The 18,737-nt window shown below is 35.4% G+C and overlaps 1 protein-coding gene across 1 annotated transcript; it reads left to right on the top strand.

The window, feature by feature from the left end:
• The first annotated feature begins 513 nt into the window (after nt 1-513).
• NME8 (NME/NM23 family member 8) lies at nt 514-17,451 on the top strand. Its single transcript, XM_050318095.1, has 15 exons — nt 514-546; nt 639-696; nt 1,508-1,614; nt 2,403-2,474; nt 3,631-3,747; nt 4,643-4,709; nt 6,113-6,192; nt 7,451-7,543; nt 10,782-10,924; nt 12,238-12,416; nt 13,497-13,641; nt 14,426-14,533; nt 15,322-15,473; nt 16,493-16,637; nt 17,229-17,451. Exons 1-15 carry the CDS (start codon nt 514-516, stop codon nt 17,449-17,451), a joined length of 1,722 nt encoding a protein of 573 aa, XP_050174052.1.
• Nucleotides 17,452-18,737: the final 1,286 nt, after the last annotated feature.

Genomic DNA, 18,737 nt, shown 5'->3' with positions numbered 1-18,737 from the left:
ATTAATGACAAAATAATGAATGTATCAGGATTTATTTTGGGAGATTAGTTATGGGGCACAAGCATGTCATTGTTTTTCATGTATCCCAGCAGATGGAAAGGTTGATTTGATGTTATTAGAGTGGAAGCTCTTTAATCAATATTTTTCTGAAATGGTCCAGTATTACAGCAGCTGTCATCCCATCAAGGTCCCTGTAGCTATTCTAAAGAATTATAAGCTTGAAAATTGTTGAGGCCAAAAGTTTTGAACACCCTAGGAAATTAAGAAGGTAAATTTTGTTCTGTTTCCTGTACTATGTGGGCTTTCCAAACTAGCTGTATATTGCTCCACATAATTCCCACATGGGGCATTAACTGCCATTGTTGTAGGCGCTTCAGTTGAGTTAATTTTAAGGAAATCAGAAGGCAGTGATGTTCTGAAAACCATATAAATCAGTTCTGCATGTCACACAGATTTGTAAAAAACTGTTAAATGTGCTTCATATTTTAATGTGTTTACTATAATCACAGGGAAATGGCAAGCAAGAAGAAAGAAGTCCCACTCCAGGTATAAATCTTAAGTACTTGAACTATTTGAGAGAGGAAGGGATGTTTTTTCTCTATTTTAAGATGTTAAAATGTCAGTTGATTTTATTTCAGATCATAATAACCAATCAAGACCAGTGGGATGAAATGCTGCAGACAAATGGTATAGTAGGTACTAACAGTTGCTATTTTCTGTTTAATCTCTCATGAAAATGCAGTTTTTCATACTTATATATAATCCTTAATAGATAATCATAACGAACCTAGATGACTAGTGCCATATTATCTTTTAAAGAAAGGCTATATGAACACATATTTATAAATGTATACCAAAGAATCATTTCCAGCATGATATTGTCTATGGTAGGGGGCTGCACACCTCTGTGGAAGTTTTTCCCTAAAATTTTGCACAGACTACACTAAATTTATACTGCAGCATTCTTGAGAGTGCATGTTGTCTTATGTGTATTATTCCCAGTTTTCAGTTAAGTTAGTCCAAAAACTAGGTCTCTTAGGAATTGCCTTTGGGTAGAAGGAACAAATGTGTAATGAAATCATATCTACAGAGGGTTAGTTACAGGAAAGAAATGATCTGCACAGGTCAGGGAGGTAAAAATCTTGTAGGAAAAAGGCCTAGATAAGAATGAAAAGCAACAGCGAGAAAATAAAAAGAGCAACTAAAAGGAAAAGGAATATGAGAGAAAAGAAGTTGCTCAAATTAATAAACTCAAATAGTCTCAAAAGTAGGTTTCCTATGTCAAAAGTAACTGAAATTAAAGAGGAAATCCTAATATATCCACTGAATACATTGATTTATTTATGATTGAATAATAACTCATGATTATTCACATTGACTAGAAGAGGACTGAAAGATACATGAGAATGCCTTCCCAGCTCTGTTCCAACCCCAACGTAAATGTGTCTCATTTTATAACTTCATTTTATAAGTCAGCTGTTAGTAATTCCAAACTACTACATTTCAGTAATAGATGTGTATCAAGCTTGGTGTGGTCCTTGCAAAGCTGTGCTGAATGTACTGAGAAAACTGAAGAATGATTTTAGTGAAGACAATGTGTTATACTTTGCCGTGGTAAGGACGTAGATTCTGTGTGGGACTTTATTAACATTTTAATTTGAATATATCTTCTTATCTGCATATACAGAGCTTTCATTTTACTGTCCTTATGCTGAGTTGTGATAATTTTGGCCTGCTTGTCTCTTCTTCTGCATATCCCCTCATATGACTTTGTTTAGAAGTAGATTAAAAACTGGAAACAAATATGTAAGAATCTATAATAAAAATGGGGCTGATATGCCAAAACTTTTGTTTTTCTTGATGAGATTGCAGAAATATTCAAAAGCCAGCCTATATGATTTTTAGTTTTAAGTCTCTACATTATGGACTATCACATTTAAAATTTGTGCATCTCTGAAAAACTGCATTTTTTTATGTTAAATATTCCCTTGTATTTCATTTTTAAGAGAACAAAAAAGGGGAAAATTAAAAATAAATTATCACAGAACTGTAGTAGTAAAAATACCTGTTTACACTAGTAGTATATATATACTTCTTCCTTTATATACATTATTATAACCTACAGGAGAAAATACTATCAAGAGAAGATACTATTTCATGCTTGATTGCTGTAATACATTGGGAGGACAATCCCATGTTGCCAAAACAGTTCCTTCTTCATCACCATAAGGACTGTTACTTGTACTTACGACTGCAGTTTGAGTTTGTAACACTTAAGTATGTAGGAGAGTGGGTTTTTTTACAGGAAAAAAGGTTTACATCTATCTATCTCCATATGTATATATACATATACATATGCATATACACTTTGAAAGCAAATAATCTTTTTTGTCTGACTTCAGGCAGAGGCTGACAACATTGAAACTCTGAAACCATTTAGAAATAACTGTGAACCTGTGTTTCTTTTTTGTGTTGTAAGTACATCACATCAGTTTCTTTTAATGTGCTGCCTACTTTTGCCTTAACTTTTCAAGATTTTAAAATAGATGCGAAGCAGTATAAATTCTCTATTTAAATTTTGCAGTATGTAGAACGGTATCATCAGATGTTGTTTACTTGAGCTGTCTCCCATTCCTAAATCTGGTGGCTCTCGAGCACATTTTTGTTGTGGCTGTTGCAAATACAGCCACAGAAGAGCTATGTTTTGGTAGTTACGTAGTGAGAAATCCATGTAAGTTTTCCAGGTTTGCCTCACATAAAGTGCCTACATGTGGTTACACTGGAAATTATTATTTTATGCACATTTTCCATCAGGGATATAGAGTTTAAAATTCCTGTTGCTATAAGGTTTTTAAGATAACAAATAAAAACATGTTTGCCACACTTCAGGAACTGTAGCAAATAATCATATATTTATTATTTCTCACTGATGGACACAGAGAGGTTGTTCTCCTAGGACACCACCATGGAACACTGCTCACTTAGGAAGTGGTGGGGTTTTTTCACTTGAGGGTGCCAGGATTTGAATCCCCATAACTAGGGACCACAAACAATGATATATTCAGGACACTTTCAGGTTTGAATCTGAATGTTGCCTAGAGAAGTTAGTAGTATCTTTGGTCACCATTAGTTAGCTTCGTTATGGTGCACCTAAACATGGCAGAACATGCCCTGGAATGCAATGCAATGTAATGTGAAAAAAAAACCAACAAAACAAAACAAAACAAACAAACAAAAAAAAACCCACCCAAACAAAACAAAAAAAAACACACACAAAAAAACCCACAAAAAAACCAAACAAACCAGGAAAAAAAAAAAGAAAGAGAATACAGAAAACTCCATGTTATAGAAATTAAAAGCTAGTAGAATCCATATTTGCATTTCCTTCCAACTGTACTGTTAATGGTGAGCCTGGAAAAAAACATGGAAAATTAGGTAGAGGAGGAAGTAAGGAATTAAAAGCAGGTTCATTCTGAACTAATAGAGACTAGTTTTGATATTCCTTCATGGGTATAGGAAGTGGTCTTGTAGCTGGAATAATTAACAAGATATAACATGTTTCAAAAGCTGAAGTAAATGTGTAAACTAAGTGATGAAAACTCACTGAAAGTGTTATTTTCTCTTTTACAGTATGGTAAAATTATTGATATAGTGAGAGGTGTGAATGCTCCTCTTATAATTAAGAAAGTAACAAATCTAGTGGAAGAAGAGAGGCAAATTGCAGCTGGAGAGAAGGAACGCACTGAGGTACTCACAAACCAGATAATTAAAAATAAATGTATATTTTTATTATACTTACTCTGTTTCTCTCAACGTCTGTAATAGTGTTTTAGGTAATGTTTATTTTTTTGTATTTTCGTGTTAACAGTAAAGTGATATATGTGACAGGCTTTTTTCGCAGAAATTTCGTAGAATTATCTGGGTTCCAAGAGACTCTTAAAGATCACAGGCAGTGACATCTTTCACTAGATCAGGTTGTTCAAAGCTGTGGGGATTGCTCCGTACTTAAAGAATCCAGTTTACTACAAAAGCCAAAGGATTTTCAACAACTTTATTCCATCACCTTTCACTCCTGACTTCCAGATAACATGAGGACATTAGGACAGTTTAGTCTGACTTCAATAGCCTACACTGCAAACAATTCTACAGTTGGAATTTATAGTAGTAGCAGTATTAATCCTCCCTTTCTGGATATTTTCTCCAGAAAAAACAAATGTCCATTATGGTTCTTTATAAAAACTTAAGAAATTTACAGACTAATGCAAGAAATTGAGAAATGGACAAAATGTCACTAGCACATAAAGGTTTTAGTAATCTTTTTTTCTTTCAGGGCTAAGTATTTTTAATATATAACTAGTAGCTGCATCATATGAAACAAAGACATGAGAAATAGTTATGTCTCATTGTTTGTTTTAAGTGAAAAAGATCAAAGAACTCCACGTACAGTAAGAAGAGACTCTTAACAAACGGCAGCTCAAGGAAAATCAGACTGACCCAAGGTCTTTCTTAGACTTGCTTGTTTTCCAGGGTAGAAAATCCTTTCTTAAATTAAGACAGAAGTGTTGTAAAGATCTGACAGATGTGTCTGGTGACTTTACCTTTTACTGGTGGTGTACTTTCACTTTATTTCCAATTACCTCAGGTAGATGAACTTGTTTTTCTAGAAGAAAAGTCATCAGAAGAGACTATTGAGGAGACTGCAGATGAGGGTAAATATATTTGATTTATTTTAGAAATGTTAACAGGAAGAAAGAGAACAAATGTCTTTTGATTAAGAATTGTCTGTGTCAAGCACTAATAGACCTTCCTTTGGTTGAGTTAATAATATTAGATGCTATGTTTGGACCTTCTTCTGTAGGGCAATTAATACATTGGACTGTCATCATTAGTATTTTCACCCCCACACTGGGAACCTTCAGACTTTAGACAGAAGCAACACATGCCAGAGAACTTTTCTGTGTAAAATTAGGGTCTGAAAGTCACTTCTACACAGTCCCTGTGTTGGCTATGTACTTTTGTTGAGGTGGAGTACTAAGGTGAGGGCAACCTGAGAGGACTGAAAGAGTTAATCTGTCAATCAGTGGCAGGCCTTGTGTCTCAAATTATTTTAATTAACTGTTTCGCCAGACTAGATTTAAGAACAGACTTATGTAAGAGCATAAATGCACATTATAGCACAATAAGCTTCCAAAACAATTGAAAAACAAGTACCATCCTGTTTGAGAGTCCCCTGTCTGTGATTTATCTCAGGCTTGTCGTGAACTGAGACTTTAAACTTTTCTATTTTTATTGTTATCTGTGGCTACTGAATATTCCTACTCCTTCATATATGCACAGAATGCCATTATTCAATGTTGAGATGGAGTAAACCCCTCCCTCATCTCCTTCTTGACCTTGTTTTATTTTTTTTCCTGTGAGAAGGCATTAGATCACAGACATGGATTAAGATGTGTCCCTTCTTGTTCCTCTCCATGCCTTCTTTATTGTATGGTTCAAGTGACTTATGCCTGACCTTTTCAAGGATCTGTATGCTATGGATGTTGCAACAGTGTGCCCGTACTGTTACAGCAAGGAACATCTTGTTTTAAACATTAGATTGTGATAGCAAGCATGTGTGACCAACACTTATGAATTACAAATAACTTTAGCATTTACAATGCTAAAGAATCAAACATCTTCTATGACGAGAACTGCGTATTTTACAGGGAATCTCCAATATTTGTACAGATTTTCACTTAGTGAATTTTCCTTAGTAATAATAATGCCTTTCCCATTTCTACTCGTGTACATACAGAACTCCCTAGACAAAGTCTTCATCTTAAGCTGAAATTTTTTCACTATAGCTACCTGCATGTGAACCATTTCTCCCCAGTATTAACCCCCAAAAATGTGGTTCATCAGGAATGTGTATTTCAGGGATAGCCAAGGGTGGTCCTGCACTCCACGACATGCTTGAAGTGCTGGAGTCAATTTTTGGAACATCTGTTTATCCATCTCAATATTAAAATGGAGAATTATTTAGAGAAACTCACTTGTAAGAAATGAAGCATTTAGTTGTGTATTTATTTTGATTAATGTATTAATTAACACATTATTTTTTTCCCTTTTCTAGAAGAAATTCTCAGATATTCTGTTGGAATTATAAAACCTAGTGATGTCTTAGCGGGACGTGTAGAAGAAATTAAACAAAAGGTGGACAGAATTTTAAAATATTAATTCATCCTATTTATTTAAGAGGCATAGTAGCAAGATGTAAGACTAAGTAGATCCTAATTTATACCCAGGCTTTAGAACAAGATCTGTTAATGCTTCTCTGGTAAGGATGATAAAAGCACAATAATTTTGACCTGAAATAATATGGTATTCAGATTTATACTATTGTTCTAATATTTTATACCAGTAGATGAGGTAAATCAAGATTCACACTGATTCTGTTACCAAAAAACATGCCTTATAACACTGTATATCAAGATAAACTCAAGATAAACAGATTTTTAAAAGTTTTGTGACAGGGACAGTGACTTTTGCAGGAAAGGAAATCAGAGTGCTATATAGGTTGTTTCGGCAATTACTCTACCGTGGCCAGAAAGGAAGGTCAGAAAAACCCCAAAAAACAAAAAAACCCATACACCAAACAAACAAACAAACAAACAAACAAAACCAGACAGTGTTTGAAAATGATTTAGCTTGCTACTTGGCTTATGAGGTGTGTACCTACACTGTTTCCAGAGTCAACCCTATTGAGGCAGTCTGGAAACACTCTGCAGCACCATTGGGGTTTTTAAAGAGCAGAGTGCTGGTAAGCAGATTAATATTAGCATATGATCAGTATTGGGGCTGGACAGTGCCTTTGTTATGAAAATACCAGTATATGGTATAAAACTCATACCAGTGGACTATGAATTTTGATGCAGGTCATATAAGCATATATCACTTACATATACTTGAATTTAGTGCAGTAATGTAACTTAAAAGAGAAAACAGTAAAATAGATTCAATTTTTCTTTATTTGCTGCTTTTGAAGCTAAGTAGTTTAGCCTGATACAAATTGTCCACAAGTGCACATTTATAAGACTACCCCGATTATAATACAGTTTATAATAACATTTTTAGAAGTACTTGCATATTAGCCGGTCACAGTGGGCAAAAGGAGTTTATTCAATGTGAGATAAAAGGGATTAATAACCACTGAATGAATGTACTCCATACATTGAACTGCACTATATTTTTCACAAACATTAATTTAGGAATATTGTAATGCTGAATTTAGTGAAGTGTTTTGAAAGGCGGGAAGTTCAGTTTAGGCAAAGATAGCTGCTATATTTTGAATATATTTTGACTTTCAGGGAATTTTAAATTTAAGATAATTTTCAATCTTTAGATTTACAATATATATATACAATATATACCCATTTTCAAATGCCACTGAGTAATAACTGAATAATTGCAGATTAAAGAAGCAGGATTTGACATCAAAGCAGCAGAGGAGAAAGTGCTAACTGAAGAGCAAATCAGAGTGTTCTATGCCCGGAATAAAGAACAGGTAAAAACAAACTAGAAACTTAAACGAAAGGAACAGGTAAAACATATCCCTGTAACTAGATGTGGTTGCAAATCTCTGTACTGTAATTTTTTAGTATGTCAAAGAACTGAATTAATGTAGATTTAGTTCACAAAAAAAGATATATTCTCACTCTATTTTTCGTACTGACTCATACAAATATCACAAGGTAGCATTCAATATTCCAACTAAATTAAACTGAACTCTGATTAAATACTAAAGAGATTTTGTACTTCTTCCTATTATCTGAATGCATATGACCCTTAGACATGATACTAAACTCATAACACTATATATCAAGATAAAATTATACTAATTTTAAAATCTGTTATAACAGAGACAGTGAGCTTTGCAGGAAAGAAAACTGAAGTGCTGTATAGGTTGTTTCTGCAATTACTCTACCTTGGTTGTTAGGTGCTGAAATGTGGCATAAACCCAAAATCCAGTGTAATCTATATAACAGTATGTATCTATCAGACTGATATTCTTCCAACCAGAAAATAAGTCAAGTTATATACTGTGCTATTTATTTCTTTACAGCTTTTAATCATGGGGTAGTACTGGCAATAGGCACGTGCATAGGCAGACAGGGAAAGTATGTAAGTTGAAATCTATTTTTCTGTCCCTGTGCTATATTAGGGGAAAACAATAGCTAAGGACAGACATAAAGTTCAATAAAAGAACTTTGAAATTAATGGTTGGCTACCATTAAATGGCAGTGATCTTGCACACTAGTACCTGGATATTGTCATATTCTTTGACAGTATGATAGCTAAAATTAAGTCTACAGAATCATAAAAATGAAGTTGTTTAGCAAATATTTATACCTTCTCCTATTAAAGATGTGTGTAAGATAGAGGTTGGAATTATATGTAGACAAACAGTTTGTTTGATATTATTAGAGAAACCAGTGGAAGGGATCAGTGAAAGGGTTGGCATAATCAAAAGAAGAAGCTGGGAAAGTGTTCCCGTGGAATTCGAAATGAAGGAGAGTAAGATAAGGTGGTTCCTACCAGAGTCAGAGAGAAAAAAGAAAATCGATTGAAATCACCAGAGACCTCCACTATGATTTAGAAAGGAAGTAACAGGGAGACCTTGAAAGAATCATGAAGGGCTTGGTTTTAGCAAAGCTGAGATTCTAGGTTAGAAGGAGACAGTTTTGAAATAGAGGCAAGAGTAAGTCATCTTCATGGGCCCACTTCTTTACCCTGTCTAAGTCCCTCTGGATGGTATCCCATCCTTCAGGTGGGTCAACTGCACCACTCAGCTTGGTGTTGTCTGCAAATTTGCTGAGAGTGCACTCAATCTGCTCATCTACATCATTAATGAAGATATTAAATAACACTGGTCCGAGTAGGAACCCCTGAGGGACACGAGTGGTCACTGATGTCCATCAGGACTCTGGGTCATTGACCACTATCCTCTGACCAACCAACCACTTTCTAATGCATCTAACAGTCCACCCATTGTATCCATCTCACTCTAACTCAGAGAGAAAGATATTGTGGGGGACCACATCAAAGGCTTTACAGAAGTCCAGACAAACAACATCTATAACCCTTCCCTTGTCCACTGACACAGTTACTTCACTGTAGAAGGCCACTAGTCTGGTCAGGCAAGAATTGCCCTTGGTGAAGCCATGCTGGCTGTCTCAAATCACCTCCCTGTCCTCCACGTGAAATAGCACTTTAGGAGGAGCTGTTCCATGATCTTCCCCAGCACAGAGGTGATATTGACAGGGCAGTAGTTCCCAGGGTCCTCCTTTCTACCTTTTTTTTAAAAATAGGTATTATGTTTCCCTTTTTCCAGTTACATGGCACTTCACCTGCTGCCATGACTTTTCAAATATCACGGAGAGTGGAAAATGGCACTACTATACCACAGTAGATCCTAGACAACATTAGGACAGGGAAAATAATAAAACTGCTATGAACTATAAGAAGTGGTTCAAGAGAGCCCTATGCGTATTGAGAGACCAATTATTTGACATTCTTTAAGTTTAATTCTAAGCTGAAAAAATAATTATGTCAAAGTGACAATACAGGATATAGATTCCTTTGTGAAGAGTGGGCAAAATTATTACTGATTTAATACTCTGCAAGCTTACAGAAGTTTCAGAGTCTGCCTATTATAACAGAATGGCGATTCAAGGCAATATCCCTTCAGATGAAACTGGAAGCAAAAACTGTTTGTTTATAATGATGAAGCTGAGTGATCCAGGACAGTAAAATCTCAGTGTTATATCTAGTTCTTCTACATGAGTGAGTGTACTTTTGAAGCCACTTCAATATAAATACTCCCCTTATGCATCATACCTAACATTTTTGCACTAGCATTCATTCTGTTTCTTTTGAGTTCAAGGCTTATGGTGTGACTCTGCTCCTGTGGAGGGTGAGGAGTTGGACTCAGTGATCCTTGTGGGTCACCTCCCACTCAGCATATTCTGTGATTCTGTGCTTTTGTGACCTTGAGAAATGGGTTAAGCACGTGCACAGAAATGAAGATAATTGAAAGAGAAAAGCAATGAATTTAAAGCATACATGTGAATATTTCATCCTTGTATTATTTAAGGAAAAATGTATCATACACTATGATGGGTGACTGGTAAAGAAAAGATTTTGGAAAATATTTAAAAGGAGAATAGATATCCACAATGTTGAAGGAAAAGGTGACATACAAGAAAAAAAAAGATTAAAAACTCACAACAGCTTCACAAGCTATTTTTCTGATTAAAGTGTACACTTACAGGATTGAAGGTTGAAACTGAAGGAGTGAAAAGAACATAGCAAAATGATTTAAGGGAAAGCCTACAAATATCTCAGTGTTCTATATTTATAGTCAGCTACATGATTTTTAGCTTCAAAACTTATTTATGGAACTGTACTGCAGTTTGCTATGTCACACTACATACTGTACAGCAAGCATACCACGTGATAATATCAAGTTTCTAGATAATTTTCTTCACTCCTTACATGTGCATTTTAACCTGTGACAACATACTACTTGCCTAATCTCAATTAATTTTGTTTTAGAGATTTGATAATGTTGTCTCAAATGATTGATCAAAAAACTTTGCAAAAAATCTAACAGGGTGCTGAGTAATCTATATGTGTGTCAGTGTTGAATAGGAATTTATGAGTACTTTGAAAGAATTATTGTCTCATTTCTGATGATAAACTCAGAGTTCCTGCAATTCATGATGGAAAATTATGTTTTTTAGCCTGACTTTGAGGAGTTTGTTCAATTCATGATGAGTGGACCATGCCATGTTTTGGTATTCACTAGAAAAGAAGACACTGATGCTATTCCTCATTGGAAAGAACTACATGGAGCACATGACTCTGAGCCTGAGAAGCCAGAGAGGTAACTAGCAGTGAAAATGTGTGTATGTGATTCAGTTACAGTGTCCAGAGCACACCACAAACCAAGGCATGTTCTTACAGATGCAGACGTGCCCATGTGCGCAGGGTCCAGGGAGTAGGCAGAGTTCTTCACCTGGCCCTTCACAAGACCACCACTAGAGATGCAATTGCAGAAACTCCATGATTCCTAGTTAAAGAGGACAAGAAAATGTCTTTGATCTCTTTGAACTAGCCTTGGATGGGTTGTCAGACCAGTGGAAACAATGCTACACTTCAAAAGTGATGTAGCCCATGAAATTCTACTTCATACTAATTCACCCAGACCAAGTGAATGCCAGCACTGTTGACTGAAGGTTGAACTTTTGCCCGTGTTCACTCCTTTGTATCCTGGGAAGCTGTATATGTGGCTCAGAGGAGACCAGGGAACACCTAAGGCATGTTGGTCTCCCTGGGAACACTGTAAAAGCCATCAGAAAGGGGATAGGGTACTGGGGTTTGTACCCCCACCCTGCTCCACGACACATAAAAGACTGTAAGGATTAGTTGTTCACAACCGTGGTATCTTGGAATGTCTGTTTTTCTTCTACAGCAACTTTGCAGAGAAATAGGATGATGGTTGTATACACAGTCTCAGACAATAGTGTCCACAAAAACTCAAATATCAAATCAAGTTTTACATTTAACAAGAGACTTACTTGAAGTAACAGGAACTTAAATCCTTTGTCCAAGAAATAATTTGTCATAAGGACTGATATTTTTGTTGATGCCTGCTGTATCCCTTTCTGCATTAATTTAGTACAACTGAGGAAGACTGCATTTTATGTAAATGTCTAAGAGGGACTTTATTTACATATCTATATAAACCTTTGAAATACAGGTAAGTAACAATGAGAAGTATCTCTGTTAAAGACACTTCTGTATTGCTATCATTTTTATGATCCTGCTGTACACAAATAAAGCACAAGCCTTTTATTGATAATTTATTATACACTGTAGCTTTGCCAGTAGTAATTCTTTCTCATGAAACAGAGGGAATGTCTTGAATAAGCAAGAGGGGAATTACTAAAGCTGTGTGACTGAGATTTCTCTTTCAGAGCACATGAGGCACATGAGACACTTTTTGAGAAGATTAAGAGTTGTCTTCTCAGAAACATTATTTTGCTCACAAATCTGAATTTCATAAAAGCTTAGTTTTACATTCTATTCTTATGTTTCACTAAATTTTAACATACAAATACATCTTCAAGAAGCCAGTTTATTAACACGACACGTGCAGTGACTTAAATACTGTATTACTGCTTCATGTTTCGTTAGTGGGCACGCACTTGTGGAAGCTGAGAGCCTAGTAAATCTATGCGACGTGCAAGACAGTGTCGAAGATGCCAGCAGACAACTTGGCTTCTTTTTCCCGAATTTTCATATACATAAATCAGATCAGCAAGTTGAAAAGACTTTGGCCATAATTAGACCTAAACTCTTAAAGGAAAGACGAAGTAAGTGTTAATGTAACTGTATTTTGTATCTAGGGTATATAAGTAGTCTCATATTTTGAATTTTGAATTAATAATTTTAACTTGAATAATGAAATGCTTTTAGGTTATATTGTTTCCCCAGAATAAGGCCAACAGTAATCTTTGTGTGGAATGAAGTTATATGGGTAATGTTTTTCATATATTGAGAATGTAAACGTCAATGCTATTTTGTTCCCTTGGTTGATTTTTCAAGAAAGGCTGTAGAATGTATATTTGGATGGAGTATTTCTAGAAGACATCTCAGATAAGCTAGTATTTTCAAATGCTCTATAGGGGACCATATTTCCCACCATAATGAAGTGGCTGATATTCTTGAATGGCAGCTCCAAGATAGATCAATGGCAAGGTGAAAAAGATACAGTCTAAGATATTCTATGCTGCATAAGGCGTTGCTGCTCAAGGGCGGGTCTAAACAGGAAACATTTTTACAGATTAAATAAAAAAACCTACCTCATTAACATGAACCTTCATCCAAACGTTTACTTTTCTTTTCAATCATATATTTGCATTTCTTCCTAGATTTTAGATAACACTTTTATTTCTAACTTGAGAATTTCTGTACTTGAAATAAGCTATACACAGGATCTGAAAGACTACAATTTTGATCTCTCCTTGAGTATTTATTTTCTTGATGGTTGTCTATTATGTAGCTTAGAACAGCAGTTCTGCAGGTAATTACATCATCTGTAGGTAATTACAGAGTTATTTTGACTTGTGCCAAATACAGCTTACTTGCCCATGTGGTCTTGTAAGACTTAGTTAAATAAACATTCGCCTATTTTAGTTCCTTAGACCTTCTTCCTAATGAGGTTTTGGAAGTAAGAGAAAACCTTAAGAAGATGAGGATCAGCTTTCTGAGTGTTCAGGCAACTACTGAAGTGCAATAACATTTGCTTTAAATTTGTTTTCTGTTCTTTAGTTAGGAAATTATTTTGCCTGTAAAAATTTAACATTATCATTGAAAAGTCCACGTGATTTCTCTAAAAGCGTGCAAAGTGATGCATGGATGGCTGTTCAGCATTATTTCAATATATTTAACAGATTCTATCATGCAAAGGATAAAGGACGATGGCTTCAAAATAGCAATGCAGAAAGAAATAGTCCTATCTGAAGAACAAGTACGTGCATTTTACAGTGAGCATGTAAATGAAGACTACTTCCCAGTCCTTCTAGAGCAAATGACCAGGTATATTAAATGAAAAATGAGAATGTGGATCTATGGATAAGACTGAAATTTTCACAATTAATAATTATAGAATCAGAGAATCAGAGAATGGCTTGGGTTTTAAGGGACATTTAAAGTCATCTAGTTCCAACCCCCTGCCATGAGCAGGGACACCTTCCGCTAGACCAGGTTGCTCAGAGTCACATCCAAACTGGCCTTGAACACTTCCTGGGTAATACATGGGTACAGGATACACATGTATCTAAAGGCCTAGTAAAAGTCAAAACAGTATCAGATAACTGCAGATAATAAGCTAATTCTTGTGTATAACAAATAAATAAATAAACGAGGCTTTAAAAATTACCAGTTTCTCCATAACTCATATGTCAAAGTCAGCAGCCAAGTCCATTGATTTGAGTGAAACCAGTTTACTCTGCTCTGAAAGGCTGCACTTAGATTGTCTGTAGGAGAGCTCTGAAATCTTCAACCAGCTGTGTGTTGGATACCTTGGGGAGGAGAAATAAATCATGTCTGGATATTCCCTTCCTATGATGTTGGGATATGGCTGGGGCATGAGCAGTGTTTCTACATCTTACTGTTGTGATAACACTCAGTAACTTTGCAATTTAAATTCATGTTTAAGTCTCATACGGTTTTATCAGACTGTAGTTGTTTAAACAGAGATTAAAGTCCTCTAATACCAGGGCTCATTTTCCTAGCCTGGACTATATATAATCAAACTACTTTTAAAAAGTACTGGGAGTTTAATTTTTTTTTTTTTAATGCTAGTTTTCCCATTCCACAGTGGTCCAACTCTTGTATTAGCTCTAACACGAGAAAACGCTGTAGCACACTGGAGAAATTTACTGGGCCCAAAGACTCTCGAAGAGGCCTGCAAAGAAAATCCAGACAGGTATAAACCACAATAGTAAACCATCATTCACAGCTTCCAATTTACTTTCCTATTCCTCATCTCAGTGAATATGACATTCCAATTGGTGTAACTATAGTGCCATCATCTGGAAACTGATGTGCATTTCTGCAATTTGTTCCGCTTTTCTAAGTGGTAGAAATAGAAACATAGAAACTATGGCATCTTTTGAGAAATAATGAATGGTAAGCACAATGAAAAGCTGAGTTTAAAAAAGGGTATTGAAGTGAAATGGGATCTCTTGAGTCAGACAAAAAATGTTGGTAAAACCTATTCTTTATGATGTTTTTTTCCTTGAAATACCACCATTATTTTTAGAACAAATGATTTTTCTCTTGGCTTAATGAAAACTTTGTGTCAGTAGAGTATTTTATTTTATTTATATATTTTTATTTTATTTTGTATATTTTATGTATTTTATATAGAGTATTTTTAAGCTTCTCCTATGCATTTTAAAAACTTACATCTTAGTCCTACCTGTTTATCTTATTGTTCTAAGAAGCTGTTGTGATATCATCTTACCTGTTGCAGACAGAAGTGCTGTTTCATTAAGAAGAAAGTTGTATTTCTTGGAAATATAACAAGATGAGAGTTGGGAGGGAAGGTGTTCAGATTTCAGATTGTCAGATCAACACTAATTCATATATTATAATATCTAATAATTATATAATTATATAATGTATATATTCATTCAGTCAAAGCTAATTATAATTCATAACTCAATTCACAGCTATTCCTTTCAGTAACTTCCCTCTTTTAATGACTCTTAGTTTGCGTGCACAATATGCAGTCGACGACGTACCTATTAATCAGCTGCATGGCAGTTCTACACTTGATGATGCTCAGAAGGAATTAGAGTTTTTCTTCCCTCAGGAACAAACTTTTGCATTAATCAAACCTGAGGCTGCTAAGACTCATAAAGGTAAGTCATTTAGAAGGTATGGGCTACGTCTACTGATGCAGACATTTCTACAAAATATTAGCAATACAGTACAATACAACAACACTACAGTAAATCACGTCAAATACACTCTTTTGACTCTCTGAAATGTATTTTCTATGCAGAGAAACAATTTTACAGGGCTTGCATAATTCAGATTGAGATCTCAAATGTGAAATTTTCTTTGCTTAAGCTGCCTATAGGCCTTTCTTCACAAGAATAGTGGTGAATTGAAGAAAGAGAGTTCTTAGATAAGTTGAACTGTTTAAAGGCTAGCTGCCTAACATCCTTTTAAGTCAAAGGAGAAAGACTTTCCAAAGTTACGTTACTTACTTCAGACAGGTACCTCTACTGACTCAAAAGGGGTCATTGCTCAATTAGATCCATTCCTATCCTTGGTTTAACTTGCCATTAGACAAAGGGAATAAGGAGGAAACATCACAGTGAAAAGTAAAAAGAGAACCACGTACAATTTGGAATCTTTTCTTAAAGATTTTTGTGGCCACTTTTTGAAAAATCCTATATCCAGAGCCTCTTCTGATCATTATTCTATTCTATTCTACTGAAAGTAAGCTTCAGTAGTCTTTCTAATGCTAATTCATCATTGCCTTTTGTGAATGTTTCTTCTCTTTTTGTAACAACCCAGATTGATCCTGGCAGGCCATCTGGTACTTGATATAGCATTACAGCTACAGTCCACGTTTTATCCAGTGTGAGAACAGTGAATGCTATTGCTATGGTTCATAACAGTCTGGGTTTAACACCTTCATCAAAATGGACAATGCAATTACTATGGTTTTTGTACATTTTATAGGACTGTTGAAGTGTTTATTATGTTGTCCACAGGTGTTTGATACTGTAACAAGAATTTAAATAGATGTTGGTGATTTTTAAAAAAAGACATCTAGTATTTTCCAAAACTTTTAAAGTTTGGGTGTGTTGGGGTTTTTTTGCATCTAAACCATGTCAATCAAAAATGAGCTTGTTTGTTATTCTCCTAGATGACATTATGAAAAAAGTTAAAGAGGCTGGATTTAGCATCTCGAAAATAAAAGAACAAGCTTTAACTCGTGAAATGGCTGCACAGTTTTACAAGGATCATGAAGGAAAACCCTTTTATGAACAGTTAGTGTCTTGTATGACCGAGTAAGTGTCTTGTTTTACAGTACTGAGCTATGTAAGTAGACATCACACTTTGAATTTACAGTGTCAGCAAATCGTGCTACACCGTAAGTGGTACAAGGATTTTACACTCTGTCACTCTTTCTGTCAAGTTTAGTGGTTTCTAGCACAGAGTGCTCTTCCTTTAAAAGGAAGATTTAAAATTCTTTCCAAATTTATGTGTAGTGACTATTAATTTGGGAATTTTTTTCTCAAAAAAAGTAACTGCTTTCCAATGGAATCCTTGTTCTTCCCATGAAGGACAAAATATCTTTCTCACAATGTTGTTAGTATAGCTGTTGATAAAACAGTATGTATTGTCTTGCTTGAGAAATTATTGGGCGAGAATATTTTTGGACAAGAACTCCAAATCTAAATACCTGATCATCATAATCTTTTGGGCTTTCAAATATGGGATATTGTCTTAAATGAAACACTCAGTAACAAATATTAATACTTAAACAGTTTAGCAAAATTCAGATAGTGCAATGCTTATCATAACCGTTCATGGTACCTCAGAAGTCAAAGCTAAGTCTGCATCTCAGAATAAAGAGCTTTCTTATACCGATTTTACAGGGGTCCATCAGTGATAATGGTCTTATCAAAGGAAAATGCTGTGGAAGAGTGGAGGAAACTAATGGGTCCAACTGATCCAGAAGAGGCAAAGAAGACCTGCCCTGAATCAATTCGAGCTCAGTTTGCACATGATATTTTGTCTAATGCTGTTCATGGATCATCTAATAGAGAACATGCACTGAAAAGCATTAAGTTTGCATTTGGAGAGATTGATACAAACTAAACAATTAAGATGCAATCTCTGGAAATTGATGTTCATGCCATTAGATGCATTTATCTACCTAATAATCTATATTTAAGACTATATAAACACAAGCAGTTTTCCTCATACTCAATCCAATTTTAATAAGGCAGGTTTTTTTTTTTCAGCTTTTCCATACTGGAGAGCATATATCGATATAACAAGTAGTGCCTGCTAGAAGTTTGTCATTGGTAATGATTTCTTTAGGTATGCTTAGTAGATAGTTGGGTTTTTTGGTCACTTTAACAGATTTATGCCTTTCCAATAGTTTCAGGATTTTAAGGTGTTTTGTATGTAGGTACCTTAAAAAGAACAGGGTCTAAGGAAGGTGATTAAAACACTATCAGTAGCACATATATTGTGTCAAGCCCTACAGTTCTAACTGAGAGCCAAATGGGGTTCCTGGGCTCACTGGACAACTCTATGTGTGTGCATCCCTCGTGAGGCTGCTCTGGGCTATTAAGGCCTGTTGGTTCCCTCAGGACCCTGAAAAACATTTGCATTGTTTATTTATCCTTTCCCTAAATATCTTCTAACAATTACTGTTGCAGGTTGGATAATAAACCAGAAAGTCCTTTCCAGCCCATTTACTCAATTCAAATGTATCAAAGGAACTAAAATATAAAGCCAGCTCTTACATAACAGCTATTCTTGACATATCCCTCTTTGCCAAACTAGTGAATTCATATCCTGTCCAGTCTAACTTGGCTGGCCTCCATAAAGAACACAAATATTATTCTGCAGCTGATATATTCTCACTTTTGCTGTCTGAGCCTCTTGAAAGCTGAGATACTAAAGAAAGGCATTCAACTAAAGCAATTTACTTATGGTGTTGATTTTAAGTGCAAAGTCCAGAAATAATGAAGTCTTTCTCACACGTTCTTTACTGTTCCTATTGTATTTAACACAACTAGCTGTTTTAAAGAGCTTCCTGACAAATATTTCTGTTGTGATGGGGCATTTGTTATTATAGACATTCCTCCAGCAGAAGTTGGACCGAGCATTCTCCTGGTGACCCATTTTCACCTACAGCTACTTTACTGCCATAAACTCAGCTTGAGGCTACCTAACCTGTAGGAAGTTATGATTAGTGCAGAATTCATATGCCACCTCAGTGAGGTGACTTCTGAGAAGCATACTTCAGGACTGCTGTATGTTCTTTGGCTTCTCTTTTACCCACTAAAACTGTTCTTCCTGGCTTTATTTCAGCGCTCAAGGTCTTTTGGGGTGCTGGCATGTTGTACTTTAAACCACGAAGCAGCCTCAGA

This window comes from Myiozetetes cayanensis, unplaced genomic scaffold (genome assembly GCF_022539395.1).
Source record: "Myiozetetes cayanensis isolate MyiCay16 unplaced genomic scaffold, myiCay2020 scf1, whole genome shotgun sequence".
Lineage (NCBI taxonomy): Eukaryota > Metazoa > Chordata > Aves > Passeriformes > Tyrannidae > Myiozetetes > Myiozetetes cayanensis.
Note: the sequence above shows the minus strand (reverse complement) of the source record. Positions and strands in the feature narration are given on the sequence as shown.